At 36.2% G+C, this 15,705-nt stretch overlaps 1 protein-coding gene across 1 annotated transcript; it reads right to left on the bottom strand.

The window, feature by feature from the left end:
• Positions 1-1,955: 1,955 nt before the first annotated feature.
• On the bottom strand, positions 1,956-4,210 carry ppp1r27a (protein phosphatase 1, regulatory subunit 27a). Its single transcript, XM_027141662.2, has 3 exons — positions 3,419-4,210; positions 3,080-3,230; positions 1,956-2,884 (listed from the first exon to the last, which is right to left on the bottom strand). The coding sequence occupies exons 1-3, from the start codon at positions 3,828-3,830 to the stop codon at positions 2,764-2,766; spliced, it is 684 nt and encodes a 227-aa protein (XP_026997463.2). The 5' UTR covers positions 3,831-4,210; the 3' UTR covers positions 1,956-2,763.
• Positions 4,211-15,705: the final 11,495 nt, after the last annotated feature.

Here is a 15,705-nt window from a genome sequence, read left to right as displayed (position 1 = left end):
ATAGATTTATTTCACAGTCTCTGAGAAATCAGTTTTCAGCTCCTTGTTGAGCTTTGCCTTTGGCTGAGTTTTGTAATTGTCAGCAAATGTAAATCAGCTCGAGCTTGAATGTGCTTTGCATTTTGTGAGTGACATTTATCAACATACGCATGTAGGTATGGGGAAAAATATCAGCGTCATCAAAAATGTTGAAACCTTTACATACAACATTTGTAAAAGCTTGCTAAAGGAGGTTGATTAAATCAAAGTGTCGAAAGAAAATTTGTGAATCCTTTAGAAATTTCTATATTTCTGCATAAACCAAAATATAAACCAAAATAATCACTATAAACCAAAATGTAATCAGTTTCAGAGAAGTCCCAAAAGCAGACAAAGTGAACCCAACCAAACAAATCAGACAAATATATTATACTTAATAATTTTTTTATTCAGGAAAATCTTCCAATATTATATATCTGTGAGAGGCAAAAGTATGTGAACCTAGGTTTAGTACTTAATTTCAAGGTCAAATTAGAGTCCATCTGATTTCAGTCAATGAGATGACAATCAGGTCTCCATGAATGTCCTATTTTATTTAAAGAACAGAGATATCAAAGTCTGATGGTCATGATGCGTGTTTGTAGAAGGGGATCATGGAATAAACAATGGAGATTTCTGTGGACTTCAGAAAAACAGTTATTGTTGCTCATCAGGCTGGAAAAAAATTGTCTTTTATGTGTTTGGACTCCTACTCAGGTACAAATGGGGGAAATCAGAATCAGAATCACACACGCAAGGAATTTGGTTCCAGCTGTTTGTGACTCTCAGAAGTACAGATATAAATAACCTTACAGACAATGAGATACAATATAGACAGTACAAGTATTAAATATATATACTTGTATCAATACAAAAATACAGTATCAATACAAATTTTTATGAATACTGTATTAAATATGAATTTAAGACCATTGGAACATTCTCAGAAGTGGTCAACCAACAAAGATCAGAGTTGGATCAGATTGGAGTCAAAAGCAAGACATGTAACAGTCTGTTGGGTCAGAATGGAATACAGGATAACTTCTAAGTAACTAAAGGCCTCTTTTACTTTGGCTAATGTTAATGTTCATGAGTCTGTGTCATCAGGTGAACACCAAACAACATTGGAGTTGCAAGGAGAAAGCCACTACTCTCCAAAAAGCACATTGCTGCTCATGAAGTTACTAAAGATCATATGGACAAGCCAGAAGACTATAAAATACTTTGTGGAGGAATGAGACCAAAATAAATCTTTTTTGTTTTAAAATGAGAAGTGTTATTTTTGGAGAAAGGAAAATATTAAATTCCAGCATAATAACCTTAAACCATCTGTGAAACATGGTGGTGGCCGTATCATGCTTAGGACCTGTATTGCTGCATCTGGGCCAGGAAAGCTTGCCAGTATTGATGGATTGAATTCAGAAATTATACTAAATGAAAACGGAAAGACATCTGTACATGAACTGAATCTCAAGAAAAAATTGGTCATACAACAAGACAACGTGGTGCCACAAGCACCCAAGTCTGTCTACCAAAGAGGAACAAAAAAGGAACAAAGATGATGTTTTAGAATAGCCAGGTCAATGTCCTGAATTTAATCAGAAAGAAAAATTGTGGAGGGACCTAAAGCAAGCCGTTCATGTGAGGACACCCACTAAAATCCGAGTGTTGAAGCTCTTCTGTACTGAGGATTGGGATAAAATTCTTCTAAGCTGTTGTGCAGGACTGATCAAAAGTTACCAGAAACTCAAGGTTCACATAGTTTCAGATATGTAATGCTGCATCATTTTCTCAATAATTTAATGAAGAAGTATAAAATTGTTGGCTCATGAATTGTGTTTACTTTGTTTACTTTTAAGACTTTATGATGTTTTGAGTCATATGTATGCAGAAATATATTCATTTCTAAAGGGTTCACAAACTTAAATAGATGTTAATACTTTACAAAGCACCTTTATTTATTAAAACAGTAAAAAAGAGGAAAAACATAAGACTTTACACAAGAAATTCCACAAGTTTGTAGAAATAGTGCACTCACTTTTAGCAGTACTGAAAGTATAGTATATGGCTCATATACAAATTCGATCATTAAAACGTACAGTACATGTTTCCAGTGTTGCCTCAAGCTGCCCTGCAGACAAGAGACACACTACTGTCCTAAATAGTGTACAGGTCAAACCCATGCCAGTACATTTACCTTGTTTTAAACAATCACATAGCTACAGTTTATATATTATGCACAGATCTGTGAACATAACTGCAATTCCTTGTGTGACTGTATATGAAAGTTGTCCTGCTCTAAATTTTGCACAGGATGACGTGCTTGAGTTGATGAAATGAGACGGCTGGGTTGGCCCTCGGGGTGCAATGTAATCCGAGCTCCAGAGAAGGTCGCACTGTATTCAGACATTGAGAGGGGATAGTATGTGTGCAGCAACTGCATGGTGGGGAAAGGGGGATTAAACGGACCGAAGATTGGAAGTACAGATACATGGCAGTACAAAGAAGTATACAAATACAGAATATATTAAAGAAAGTGGCACAAGCATACAGTTTCACTTACAGATATTCCTATGTCACCTTGCACTAAAAGAAAATAAATCAATGTCCTCGTTCCAATTTCAGTTCTCTAAAAAGCAAACAAAAACAATAACCAGAAGCTACTTTGATTGCACCATCCTCTTGACAGATTGAGTCCAGAGGAATTGTTCCTTGTAGTTCTATTGGGTTTTCTTGTGCTGGCACTTAAACACAGCCCACTTCAAACAGTTTGACCAGCTCTTTACATTCAGGGTCAATAAGATTCGCTGGCTTCTCTCCATTTGCATTCTCAGCTTCTGCACTAGCACCTAGAGAAAGTAGATACCTGTGGAGAAAAGTAGATTAAATCACTAAGGTGTATTTTTTGGATTAAAGGAACATTAAGCTATATAGTCCTTTAACATCTGTTATTATTATTATTATTATTATTATTATTATTATTATTATTATTATTATTATTATTATTATTATTATTATTATTATTATGCTTTAACACATTTATCTGGCAACTTGAATATACCGTGCAATCTCAGGGTAGCCATCGCTGCAAGCCATGTGCAGAGGTGTCCAGCCATCCTCGTCTCTTTGGTGAACATCAGCTCCATATTTGATCAGAATCTTTACACACTCCAAGTTGCCTGAAAGAACAGCCTCATGGAGAGCTGCCATGCCTGTTAAGAAAAAAGAGAGAGTTGGGAAGATGAATGGCGTAGTTTACTCATTTTTTCCTCACCGATGTCTCTTGTTCACATGTCATCAAGATTCAAAGATAGACCACTTCACTCTTCTCAGGTTTGCACATTAATTTCAAGCGAATCAATTGTGGTTTAAGAAAAATAATAACGCCAAGCTTGCTTACCAGAATGGAAGATTGTATCCACTCGCACTTTCCTCGCTCTCATAAAGCGGCCAATCATTTCCAGATCTCCATGGCGTACGTAGTCCTGGAAGACAACATCGTTGGTGAAGCGGACAGTCCGATTAGGTTTGCTCGATGCAATGGGAGTAGGCTGTACAGGTGTACCGTGGTTGCTGGCATGTCGTGAGGGCTTGCTGTAGACAGTCTTGTAGGAGGAAGAGGTGCTTTTGTAAGCCGGAGTGTAAGCAGGTGGCGTGTAGCTTGGTGTGTACTTTGCTGAGCTGTAGTAGCTTGGGGAGTAGGAGCTGGTGGAATAGTTCTTCGGAGTATAATAAGTAGGGGTGTAGTGTGTTGGGGTGTATGTGCTCGGACGTGTGTACTGAGACACAAGGTTCTGGCAGCTGTACTTCATTACTGCTATGACTACGCTTTGCCTCCTCCACTACACTGAGATTCGGAGGAGGTGCAGGAAAAAAAACCCAAACTAACCCAAAATGCAGGCAAGGTCTTCGAATTCAAAGGCCAACCCTATGTCTTATTCTCTTTTGTAGACTTCCAAAAACACAGTAACAGAAATACTTCACAGTCCTTCTTAAATACTTTATCCTCTTCTGTTAACCTTTTTCAGTAGACGTCCAACACAAAGTACTTGACGATGCTTCTCAAATGCTTTACTCTCCAAACCAGAGTTTTTACGCTTTGTTCATTCAGTTTTCTCTTTTCTTCTTAGTATACTTGTACTTGTGCCTTGTAGATTCTCATTTTGGATTCCCCTCTGACTGTACAGGCTATGGTAGAGCCCTTTATACCCTTTGTCTAGTTATTTTGGGGACGTCTTGTATCAAGTGACTTCACCAAAGAGGCGAGTGGCTGCCCCAGAGCCACTCCCAGAATGTGGACACATGGGCCACAACCTTTGACTCTGTTCCTCGTTTTTCAAAAAATCAACCAATACGTGCAGTTTGACATGATGGAGCTAGACCTATATTTGTTAGTAGTATTTCAACAAAACGCGATTCCACTCCTCTTGTTGACCGTAGGCAGCAGGTGATGGAAATGAAAGTTTTACAGCAGGCACACAGCGTACACAAGCCCCATGTGATTTTTGAAATAGCACTTTCAAAAGATCATTTGAAAGTGCCATTAATCATGCCACTTCATGCGGGTCAACAGCAGTTAGGTAATGCCACATGCTTTGGAACTAGGGCATAACATTCAGTATATGGTCTCAGATGGGCGAATGGAGTTTGTGCTAAGTATCTCATTTATATTGAACAGACAAAGATACCGCTTCGTTTTATGCTGATAATGCTTTAGTGGAATTAATGGTAAGATTTTCTATAACAAGTAATTTCCCATGTACTTGAATTCATTTGAAATGGCCATACACATTAGTGTATATGCTTTTATAAGACGTCAGCATTTAGAACAGAACAAAACTGTTTATTTACAAGTAAACCGGATGATTTAGAACACTGTAGAAAAAAACATATAGGTATCAACCCTCCATGTCCTGCTGCTGAATGTGGTGTCGGAGAAAACATATAAATCAAACTTGCTAAGTTGAACCTTTCCCTTAGTATGGAATCTTAAAAGTCACATGGTACTGCTCAACAATTATGTTTTTAGACATCAATTTGTCTGCATGGTGCAATTTAAGGGCATTTTTAGTGAAAACGTTTTCACGTTCACCTTCAATTTCCAACCAGAGATCATGTTCCAGATATAGACAGAATATCAAATCAAAGATTCCTCACTGTCCACTATTCATATCCACTATTCCTTGCTGTCAGGCATACAAACTCAAACCCTGAGTGAAAAGAGAAGGCTCTCCTTCTCATCTAATGCTGTGCTTTGACCACACTCTAAAGTCCAGACCGATATAGACTGCAGTATTCCTGTAGAAAGACTTTAGAGAGCAGCAGAGCTGGTTCAATCTGGATTTCTAACTGTCTTGGGCTCAGTTCTAAGCATTTTAAAGATCTAAAGAACATACCTAGCCAAGAGAAATAGCAAAGGCATACGGTAATATCCTGATCCTTTCCTAAAGGCACATGTGAACACCCAGGAGACATAACAAACCGTCTGACCAGAAGACATAGACTGCATAATTAACACCACTGTGATGATATTTTTATGGCTGCTTGTTTTATTTTCCTGTACTTCAAGTTACTTAGTATCCGATTCACTTAAATCATCCCGTCACCTTGTTGCTTTCCCACTGGTCTCAATGAAAAGAAATATTAAACATGATATAATAAAGAATTCTTTTTTAAAACAACTTCAAATTAGTTAGTAACTGAAGTTGTCCTTGGTTGAAACGCTCCTGGAATAAAAAACCTTTCTGTCATGTCGAGGAGAGTAGCGATGCTTGAAGGAGTGCTCAAGTCTAGACAAATTGATTTGGGGACTGTTGAACGTTTGTGACTGCAGGCTTCCACTTTGACACTTTGCTATCATATTTCACGCTGACATATATGGCAGTGAGCATAGAAGGTTACTGAGCTCCACCTACTAATCAGCCAAAAAGAGGTCTGATTGGCTTGTGAAGGGTTGTTTATCTGAGGAGCTTACGTCATCCTTTGGATATGATCCAGGATGTTGTGACCTCTCCAACTGCGGGGACATCACCAAACATCAGCAATATTAAGCCCCTCTCTTTAACACCACCTTACCATTTAACATGGTACACTTTGCTTGCTTAAAGGAATTAAGTTCTGACCTTAAGCAATCAATCCTTGCAGCCTAAGGAAAAATATATTGGTTTACAGCAAAGACAAGTTGGAAAGCAACCCCAACAAACCACAAATGTTTAAAATAAGAAGAAAAGCATGCCTGCTTACGGTAAAAACAAAATAATATATCAGGGTATTCAACTAAAATTTGTGACCCTCTTACATAAACTTCCTTTTTTTTTTTTTTAGAAACATCATCTTTTTAATGCAATCAGAATTAGTGTTTACTTCATGACTATAAATAAGACAATAAAATGTTTTACATTGGCACATTGTGTTAACCCTTTCACAAGAAAAGGTAAGCTTGACTTCCCACTAATCCCACACAGATCTATGGAAAATCATAGCAATGCCACCCACTCATACAGTTTTCATTTTTTATTTTATCTGCCTGTGATCTCTTGTCCTGTAAAGGATAAAGCAGTTACCAAGATGAATGAATGAACGAATGAACGAATGAACAAATGAATGAATGAATGAATGTAGTAAATGCAGAGCCACATGGCAACCTGTTCATTCTCACAGTAATAAACACCTTCTTGCTTTCACCCACAAACTTTATATTTGAACACCTGTATTAAAAATAAGACCGCATTTTTTTTGTCCGAAAACATATCTCTGAACCAGGGAGAGTCATCTGTTATGAGCTTTAGACGGGGGAATACATTTATATTTTTTAATAACAGGCACACCAGAAACAGTACAAATTCCTATCCCTTCCATCTCTAATGCTCTATATGGGTAGCATTTGCTCTGATAAGCTGCCTTCATCTAAATAATTTACATAACTGTCAGAAATCCAACAGAAATTCCTCTACAGACGCTAAGCTGGTTCACACTTTGAAAACTAGAATCACGTTAATGTTCTGTGGTTTAAATTCAGTCCTGTTCATTATGCTTTTCAAATCCTGAACTGTGTTTATCAGGTGAGAAGTGTAGTAGGTGCTTGGGGTCTGGCTAAAGGGATGACCTCCAAATCAAGGCCACCAGTAGAGTCAATGCTGAAAGCATTTCGACTTGCAGCCAAAAAGATTTATGAATCATCTCACAGTATCCAGTGTCTCGGAAAGCCCTTATTTTTGTCTGAAAGAAGGACTGGCCGTGGGCTTGTATTGGAGTGCAACGTTGGAAAGGAAGCTTTCTTAATAGATTGATGGATAGAGGTAGAATTACCAACACTTGGCCAAAATATTTAAAATGCTAGACAAACTGGAATTGAGTAGGTAGGTGTGGACATTGCTTACTTACCAACTGGGGCAGCAGCGGCTGTTTTGTTGAGCATAGTGAGCAGGAATATGCCTTCACAGGGATGGAGAAAAGGAGAGTCTATATTGGAATGAAGTTTTGTGAGGGAGTCAAATTACCAGCACTACAGCCAAAGTCACTAGGTCCATTTAATGCCAGATCTGCATTCTCAAAATATGATCCAGGCACAAAATTCTCAGAAGGACACAACCCGCTCGGTACAAAAGAAAAACATTGAGAAGGACAGTGTGAAAAATCCTCATCTAAATAACAACACTGCCTCCATCACCCCAAATTAGCCTCACAAGTAAAGTCTGTACTTTGATGGAATTACTCTCCTCCTGTGAAAGCCAGAATTGAAATAGATATTGTGGCTAATTCAGGAAACTGTAATCCAGGGCCTGATCGAGGACGCTAATAGTTTTCCTGTAAAGCCAGAATGGATCCTGTGCTAGCATGCAGACATTTAATCAACAAAGCAAAAACAGTTCTTTGAGACATGCTACATCACACTATAAAGTACCTGCTTCAAAGCTCATATTATCTTTCGACTAAAAATCAGACTAAATACCGTTGCAAGACAAAGTTGTTTCGGTATTAAGGAAAATAACATGTCTGTACTTTTGAGAGTCACAAACAGCTGGAACCACAGCTTGTGTGTGTCAACATACTTGGCCAATAAACCTGATTCTGATATTAAAAGTTTTTACTCTCATGAATTATATGACTAGTTGATAGAAGAAAGCAAAGTCTACATCATACGGAAACACGAACCATAGGGGTCTAAACGTCGAGTCCCTGGGTGCAGTTCTGCGTGACAGTATAGAGGATATCTGGTGCCTAAATCTAGCTTGACCTAACTGGTTTGCACACCTGGCCCTGGCACTGAGGCACAGTCCGATGCCAGGCTCTAGTTTTTAAGCCCCTAGTCATGTTCATATTTTCCACTGAGATTTTAATAACCATGAACAAAAAATAATACTGAGAAGTTATAGTGGTTTATAATCCTAAAGATTGTTTTAGAGTTACCATTAAAGCAGTCTTTAGGACTTTTTACACTTTAGAATGATTGAGTTTCTTGTGTCACAATGCACATTTTTCAATGTCAGGTATTTCCCCAGGCTATGCCGTGCTCTTCCGTGATGTTCAGTGTTTTGCTTCCTAAAGACACCAAGCTGTTTTTCTTAAATGTCCTGGGTTTGTAATGATGATAATTCAGGCTTAAGCCCTTTTTAAGATCATTACTTGGTATACTGCTTATAGTAGTCCTATAGTCTTATACTACTGACAATCCCAATCAAATCTTGGCCAAATTGTATTGGGTAAATTTGTGTGCTCACATTTGACTGATGATACTCTGAAGATCCTCTAATGATAAACCTGCAAATACTACTTAAGTCATCAATCCACATAATCTGGACTCGAGAACCAATGGGCTTGCACAAACAGAAACAAGCCCCTGGAGAAAAAAATGCTAGCCATTCCTGGCAGGGTAAATGAGGACAAGTTGGAGTGTGTGTTCTTCAAAGTGAGCTTGAGGCCATAAGCATTTTTTCTGTCTATTATGATGGTAATCTTAGCTTTGAGAGTATGTGGAGCCAATTCTGTAATAAATTGACAAAAGTACGTCAGAGTGGTTTAAATAAATGATTGCTTGCTCAAACAAACATTTTTGGTTCTCCAGCCTATCCTCCCATTGGTGGATTTTAAATGAGTCAAAAACTTATAAACTTATAAAAAAATATAAGTATATAAAAAATATAAAATATAAGTTTTTAAATAAACTTATAAAAATTATTATTATTATTATTATTATTATTATTATTATTATTATTATTATTATTATTATTATGACTTTTTTAAAACTTTGTCTTTGGTTGTCTTTGGACAATGGCACCCAATGTGAATTGTTGTAGCTTAGTGGCTAAGATGTTGGACCACTGATGGTGAAGAATGGTTGTTAGTTCAAATCCCAGGTCCACCAAACATACACTGTTGGGCTCTTGAGCAAAGACCTTAACCCTCAATTTCTCACTTCTCAAAAAAAAGAAAAAAGAGATTTATACCATTGACTCAACTCACAGCCAAATAATTATTTTTATAATGAACTCTTTTGCAATAATACTGAAAGGTCCTAGGCTATGAAAATGGACATCCTGAACCATCCTGGAAGCTGATGACATCTTTGGATTCATAACATGATAATTCCAACTGAAATAGAACAAATCCAGCAACAAAGCTCTATGCATTCTGCATGACTGCAGTGTGCAGGTTTGAGCCAGTACAAACTGGTATTGAGTAGGTAGGTGTGGACACTGCACGCTTACCAACTGGCCAAATCTAAGCAGCAGCGGCTGTTGTGTAGCATTACAAGCATGATTGAGAAAAGTCTACAATGGAATGAAGGAGTAGAATTACTTATACTAGGCCAAAAAGTGCTGAAAATATATAAAACATATTTCTGAGAAATGAACATGTGAGCATGTGTAAGACTAGAAGAAAACCAAACACAGCTTTACTATGATGAAGTACTCTTTTTATATGGTAGTGCATTTCTTTATTATTTACAATAATTTTGACCACATTAGATGTAAAGGCTTGCCTAAAGTGGTATTAACCAGGAAAAATTAGACATATCCATCCATCTATTTTCTGTGCTTCTCATCCAACACAGGGTCATGGTGAACGGTGAATCTCAGGGGACTCAGGGAACAAGATGGCAGACACCTTAAATGGGTTGCCAACCCATCACGTACATACTCACACAATACATCCATCATAGAGAAGCAATCAACCTACAACCTACAATCAACCTTGGGGAAGTCGTGGCCTAATGGGTAGAGAGTTTGACTCCTAACCCTAAGCTTGCGAGTTCGAGTCTCGGACCGGCAATACCAGGACTGAGGTGCCCTTGAGCAATTTTTTTTTTTTTTTACAATGTATGACTTTGGACTGTGGGAGGAAACTAGTGTACCCAGAGGAAACCCCTGAAGCACAGGGAGAACATGTAAACTCCACACACAGAACAGATTTAATCATAATTAAATTTGTGTACATATTACACACTTTGTCTATCATATATGCTAAATTATTTTTAGACAGTAGACACATCACTTCACATGGTATACTGAATGACAGCTTTATACTGCTATAACAGCAGGTTATTGAAACCGAATTTGAGTTCATCTTTCATCACAACTGATGGATTGCGTACACAGTGAGCGTCCATGCGGTCACAGTCATGCGGCTTTGGCTGCTAACCTTTGTTTGGAAGTGTGTTAGCATGGCTGCCAAGAAGAGGAAGTAAGTGTGACTAGGCTTCACAGGAAGGATTAAAGTGGCAGGATAATTCACGTGTCATATTTATAGTCATTGTACATTTAACCCTTATGTTTTGCCTGGTCCGAATAGGTCATTTAAATGAAGCTAAACGTTCTACGGTGTTAAAAGTATTTTCAATTTCATAGATTATGTTAAAGTTAAATAAAGGTTGTATTCATTTAAAAGAAAAACATCATATTGGCAAATATCTACCAATGGGAGAATAGATGGAGAATAATACCTAGAGCTGATTTAGATGTTGCCAATCCACTTACCAACACGCGAAGCTCCACACAGACCTTAGGTGAACTTACAAGCTGTATAAAGAAATGAATTAGTTTACTGCAGCGAATCTGATATAAAATGACTCAGGGCACTGTTGGCTTTCAGACTGAGACGTCTTTACCTCTGCTGGGATAAACAGAATTTTAGTGGTTGAAGATAACACCTTTCAAATATTTGTTGCTTATAAACCAGCAGAGTCTCAGCAGAACTGGGTTTGATATCAACATTTAATGTAAAGATCAAAATATTCCTTTAAAAGTGTTTTATTTTTAGTTTTGGACCTTTTCTATGAATATATCGACCCTAGTAGACACTAAACATAGATTAATTTATTAAATTCATTAAAAGTTATCACAAAGTAAGCTGCATTACAGAACTAAGGGTAGGTTGCTGAAAGTAACAGTATGGATAATTAAAACTGGAGATAAAGAAAGCATGAATATATGCAAGAATTTTATAGTGTAGCACTAGGAGCGTGAGGGAGATCTTTAATGAATGTTTTAGCAAAAGATGAGTCGTGTTCTATAATTACATAAGGCATCTTCAGGTATTATTCATTAGGTTTGACAATTATATGATTAATTTGATCTGCCTTCTTGACGAAACAGAAGGACAGCGTAAAACAGATGCGTCTTCCAAAGCGTTCTCGTTCACCATCCCGACGGGAGTGTTTCAAGGAAAGCAAAGTAGCTACATGAACATTGGGAAGAAAGAGCGGGATACCATATGGTGCTGACAGGATATCCTGCTGCTATCAGTCTCATTAACAAGACTAGTATGCACTAGGGTCTGAGTTCCTGTTGTTGTCACAAGTCCTCTCACCAGCTACTGCAACAGGAGCAGAATATGAAGCAGGAGCTTACAGACCAGGTCAGAAGGTCTGCTCTAGTTTATATACGAAGGATAAATATAAAAGCTATTATGTGGTTTAGGTTACTCGCTATTAAAATGACTTAAAAAGGCATTATATTGTGTGCAGGTTGGGGATTAATTAGTGGCATTATGTCAGTTTGAGTAATTATTTTTATACCAGCAGTAAATCTTTTTGTGCCTTACACAAACATCAAAATATCACATATCACACAGTAACAATACATTAATAATCATTCACTACTATTCGTATTAATACTTACTTAAATATTAACTCATGAGGAGTTAAAGCATGGACTAATAATAAAACAATGAGGGAAAAAAACTTAATTATATAATGAGTATTAACATGTTCTGTAAGAAAGAACAGGAATTGAATGTTTTTTTACATAATTTTTCATATGCAAATTATTCATACACAAAAGTCACTGAATTGAACTTCATTAAAGAAAGTCACTAATAACAAACACCAATAATTTCCTTTTAACCTTAATTGTTGCATCATTCTCCATCCGTTTCTCTTCAAATCCCAACCTTGTAGTAGTACATGCTCTGTGCCACTGCACCTTTACCCATAAAAGTTACATTAATACAGTAACATGAATTAATTTATCAAACACTATTTCCTGTGAACATTTTAATTCAGTCTTTTATAAAATCATTTTCTAGTGTTATGAGGCTTAGATTAAGCATGTTTGATTTATTTACTATTTATTCACTCCTACATGCTAATGAATCTGTTCATCTCTACACAAACGTACTAACATGTACTTAACGTGGTTGTTATTCAAGCATGAATTCATAAAGCTCATGTCGTAGTTAAGGCTAGCTCTTCAGTATTTTGCGATTATAATGTGCCTTATTACTCATCATGAGTTCATATCTAAGTAAGTATTAATCCAGGTATTGAGTCCACAATTATTCATGTACTGCTATTGTAAAGTTTTATTGTGCTTTAAATTCCAAATTATTAGTCTTACATTATGGGTTGCGTCTGCCAGGCAAGTTGTTGCTGTAGAAATAGTGGCATATTTGAAGATGTACTTTAACAATCAATCAATCAATCAATCAATCAATCAATATCTGAAGCAAATGAAGCAAATCTGCAGTATTTGGAGGAGCTTGCAATTATTCAAATTTACTGCAAATTTTCCACAGATTTGGCCCAAGACACCATCACAACACACATAGCCCTCTTCCATTCACTATTATAAAAAGTATATACATGTATCTTCACTAGTAATAGTTTTAAAGAAGATTCCTGTGCTTGCAATATCACCAATCCAAGTAGTTTCCTAAAAAATCCCTCAAAACTCAACAATGTGTAGAATACCATTTTTTCAATACCTTCTGATCGAAGACATTTGATGATAGGAATAAGAATGCTATATTATATAAGTTATAATAAGATCATTTTGAAGCAGGTTATTATCAGATTTTTTTATTACTATTGTTAGATGTGTAGTTTTGTTTAGTCACACACGTAATACATGAAATACATCCATTAATACACTCAACCTTCCCATTATTAGGAACACCTACATATTCACTCATTCATGTTATTAAGTTGCAGTCACATGGATAAAATCAAGCAGATGCCAGGAAACATCCTCTAGTCCTTTTCTAATCTTCAGCTTCAGTGTTCCTGTGACCTGTATACACTCAAATTCCTCTTCTTGGCCGACAGATGTGGCGTCCGATGCGATCTTGCTGCATGTTGTGTGTTCTGGGGTGCTTTTTTGCTCACCACGGTTATCAGGAGTGGAAATTTGGGTTCCTATAACCTTCCCATCAGCTCAAACCAACCTGGCCTTGCTCCTCTGACCTCTGACTTCTCTCATCAGGAAACTATTTCCGTCTACATTTAGTCCTCACTGCTGCTCACTGGAGGCTTTTTGTTTTGTTTTTCATACCATCCTGTATAAACACTGCAGAAGCACAAACGATTTCAAGATAACACACATGACATGATGGCTGATGATAGATTTTTATTGGGGATGCCAGTCTACATTCATTACTATTTAGCAGTTGTTTAATAAGTGTTTATATAAGTAATGTCATGAATAAAACAGCACTAATAATAATAATAATAATAATAATAATAATAATAATAATAATAATAATAATAATAATAATAATAATAATCCAAACCCCAATAACCCATAAAAAGTTAGGGCTAAAATAAGTAAAGGACTTGGTGGAAAAGTCAGGAACACAACAACATGAACCATAATAATTATTAAAATAATATAGATAGATTATTAGAGACAAATACTAATTTCATTTTAAGCTTTTCAATTTTTATTCTGTTTCTAAACTTCTGTCGATTTTGAATGGAATTAATAATAATGATGAAAAGACTGTCATACAGAATTGAGATGAACCATAAGTCTACTATGGCAGTGAATTTAAGCTTGTAACATTATTCCTGAAAGCTAACAGTTACTATGGATATTATGTGGTGTGGTAAGTGTGAAGAACATGTCTGAGAAAGTGGAGCTTGTTGTCGCAAATCTGAGACCTCATAATGCATGACAGTCACACACATACAAGCTCCATAAGGTAAAGTAGAGGGCAACATATTCCCAGAATGCATTTCACAGGGGTCAGTGTGCCAATTTTAGCAGCCCATCCAGTAGCAGGACAGGAATCCTACTGCACAACCATGAGGGCCGGGTTTGAGTTACGAGTCAGTGAGGGAGAGGGAGCGAGGGAAAGCATTCAAACGTAGTAGTAAAATATTATGTACGTGATGTCCTACCTGCCTAAAATAAGTACATGTAGTATATGAGGGTGATAGAAAAGCTCACTGGACTGATCAGGCTCCGTTAACAACAGAATACATAGAGGGATTACAGAATGCAGCTGAACTCAGACAAAGCTTTTTTGTTTTTGGTTTTGTAATTCATATAAATAAAATCACTGTCTTATTAATAAATCTTTATACAAGTTGCCACTTTATTTGTATGCAATAGTATGAATGAATGACTAATATTATGTATGTGCATAATATGTGTTGGATGTCATGAATCTAACCAGTAAGAAATAATTCATTTAAAAATCTAGAAATTCTTCCAAAAAGAAAAAAAAAATCCATTTCATCAGAACCAGTAAAAAGAATGAAGCAGAATGAAATACTTACAAACTTAAATATGAAGGAAAAAAAATAAAAAGGTGCAGGAATTGCAAATATTCATTTTGTATCAATTACCGTCATTCGATTGTTTTTTAAATTCCCCTAAACAAAAAATTTTCTAAACATAAATTCGACAATAAAATGACCTACAATTATTTAATAATTTTAAATGAAATGACTTTAGTTTTTAGAATGTGTTAAATGAGCAACTCCTTAAAACACATCATGTGTATATATATCAGGTTTAATAGGATTTTTTATTTTGTCTAATAAAAACACAATGTATGGCTCTCCCAATCTTCTTTCAGCATTCAGTATTTATTTCTAAGGATGAAATTCCTCATACATTAAATGATTAAATTCTTAAATTACTGATACATTTAATGATTAATTTATTCAATTTAATATATTAAATAAAATCTGAAATTTTCCTTCTGATAGTATTTGTAAATATTTACTAGCTTAATGCAATTCACTTCCTCAGTAACTTCTCCCGAATATAATTAGCAGCAGAATAATTCCGTAACTAATATTAGACAATTGTGGTAAAGACAATAACCAGGTTTCTCATAAGTACTATGCTGATAAAACTAAAACGAATTGTTATTTGTTATCCAGTTTTGGAAACTAGTTTCTAGTGACTAACGGTAAGAGCAGTGATTGTTATCAAGACTGAAGACATAAAAGACATCTGA

The sequence above is a fragment of the Tachysurus fulvidraco genome, chromosome 15 (assembly GCF_022655615.1).
Source record: "Tachysurus fulvidraco isolate hzauxx_2018 chromosome 15, HZAU_PFXX_2.0, whole genome shotgun sequence".
Taxonomy (NCBI): domain Eukaryota; kingdom Metazoa; phylum Chordata; class Actinopteri; order Siluriformes; family Bagridae; genus Tachysurus; species Tachysurus fulvidraco.
This window is presented reverse-complemented; position numbering and strand designations above follow the sequence as displayed.

What these genes read in the sequence shown, in the direction of transcription:
- ppp1r27a (XM_027141662.2), bottom strand. Translation starts at nt 3,830, where the DNA reads ATGAAGTACAGCTGCCAGAACCTTGTGTCTCAGTACACACGTCCGAGC. An exon ending in GGATACAATCTTCCATTCTG is followed by an intron (nt 3,231 to 3,418) that starts GTAAGCAAGCTT and finishes TTTTCTTAACAG; the next exon opens with GCATGGCAGCTCTCCATGAG. An exon ending in GGCTACCCTGAGATTGCACG is followed by an intron (nt 2,885 to 3,079) that starts GTATATTCAAGT and finishes TTTTCTCCACAG; the next exon opens with GTATCTACTTTCTCTAGGTG.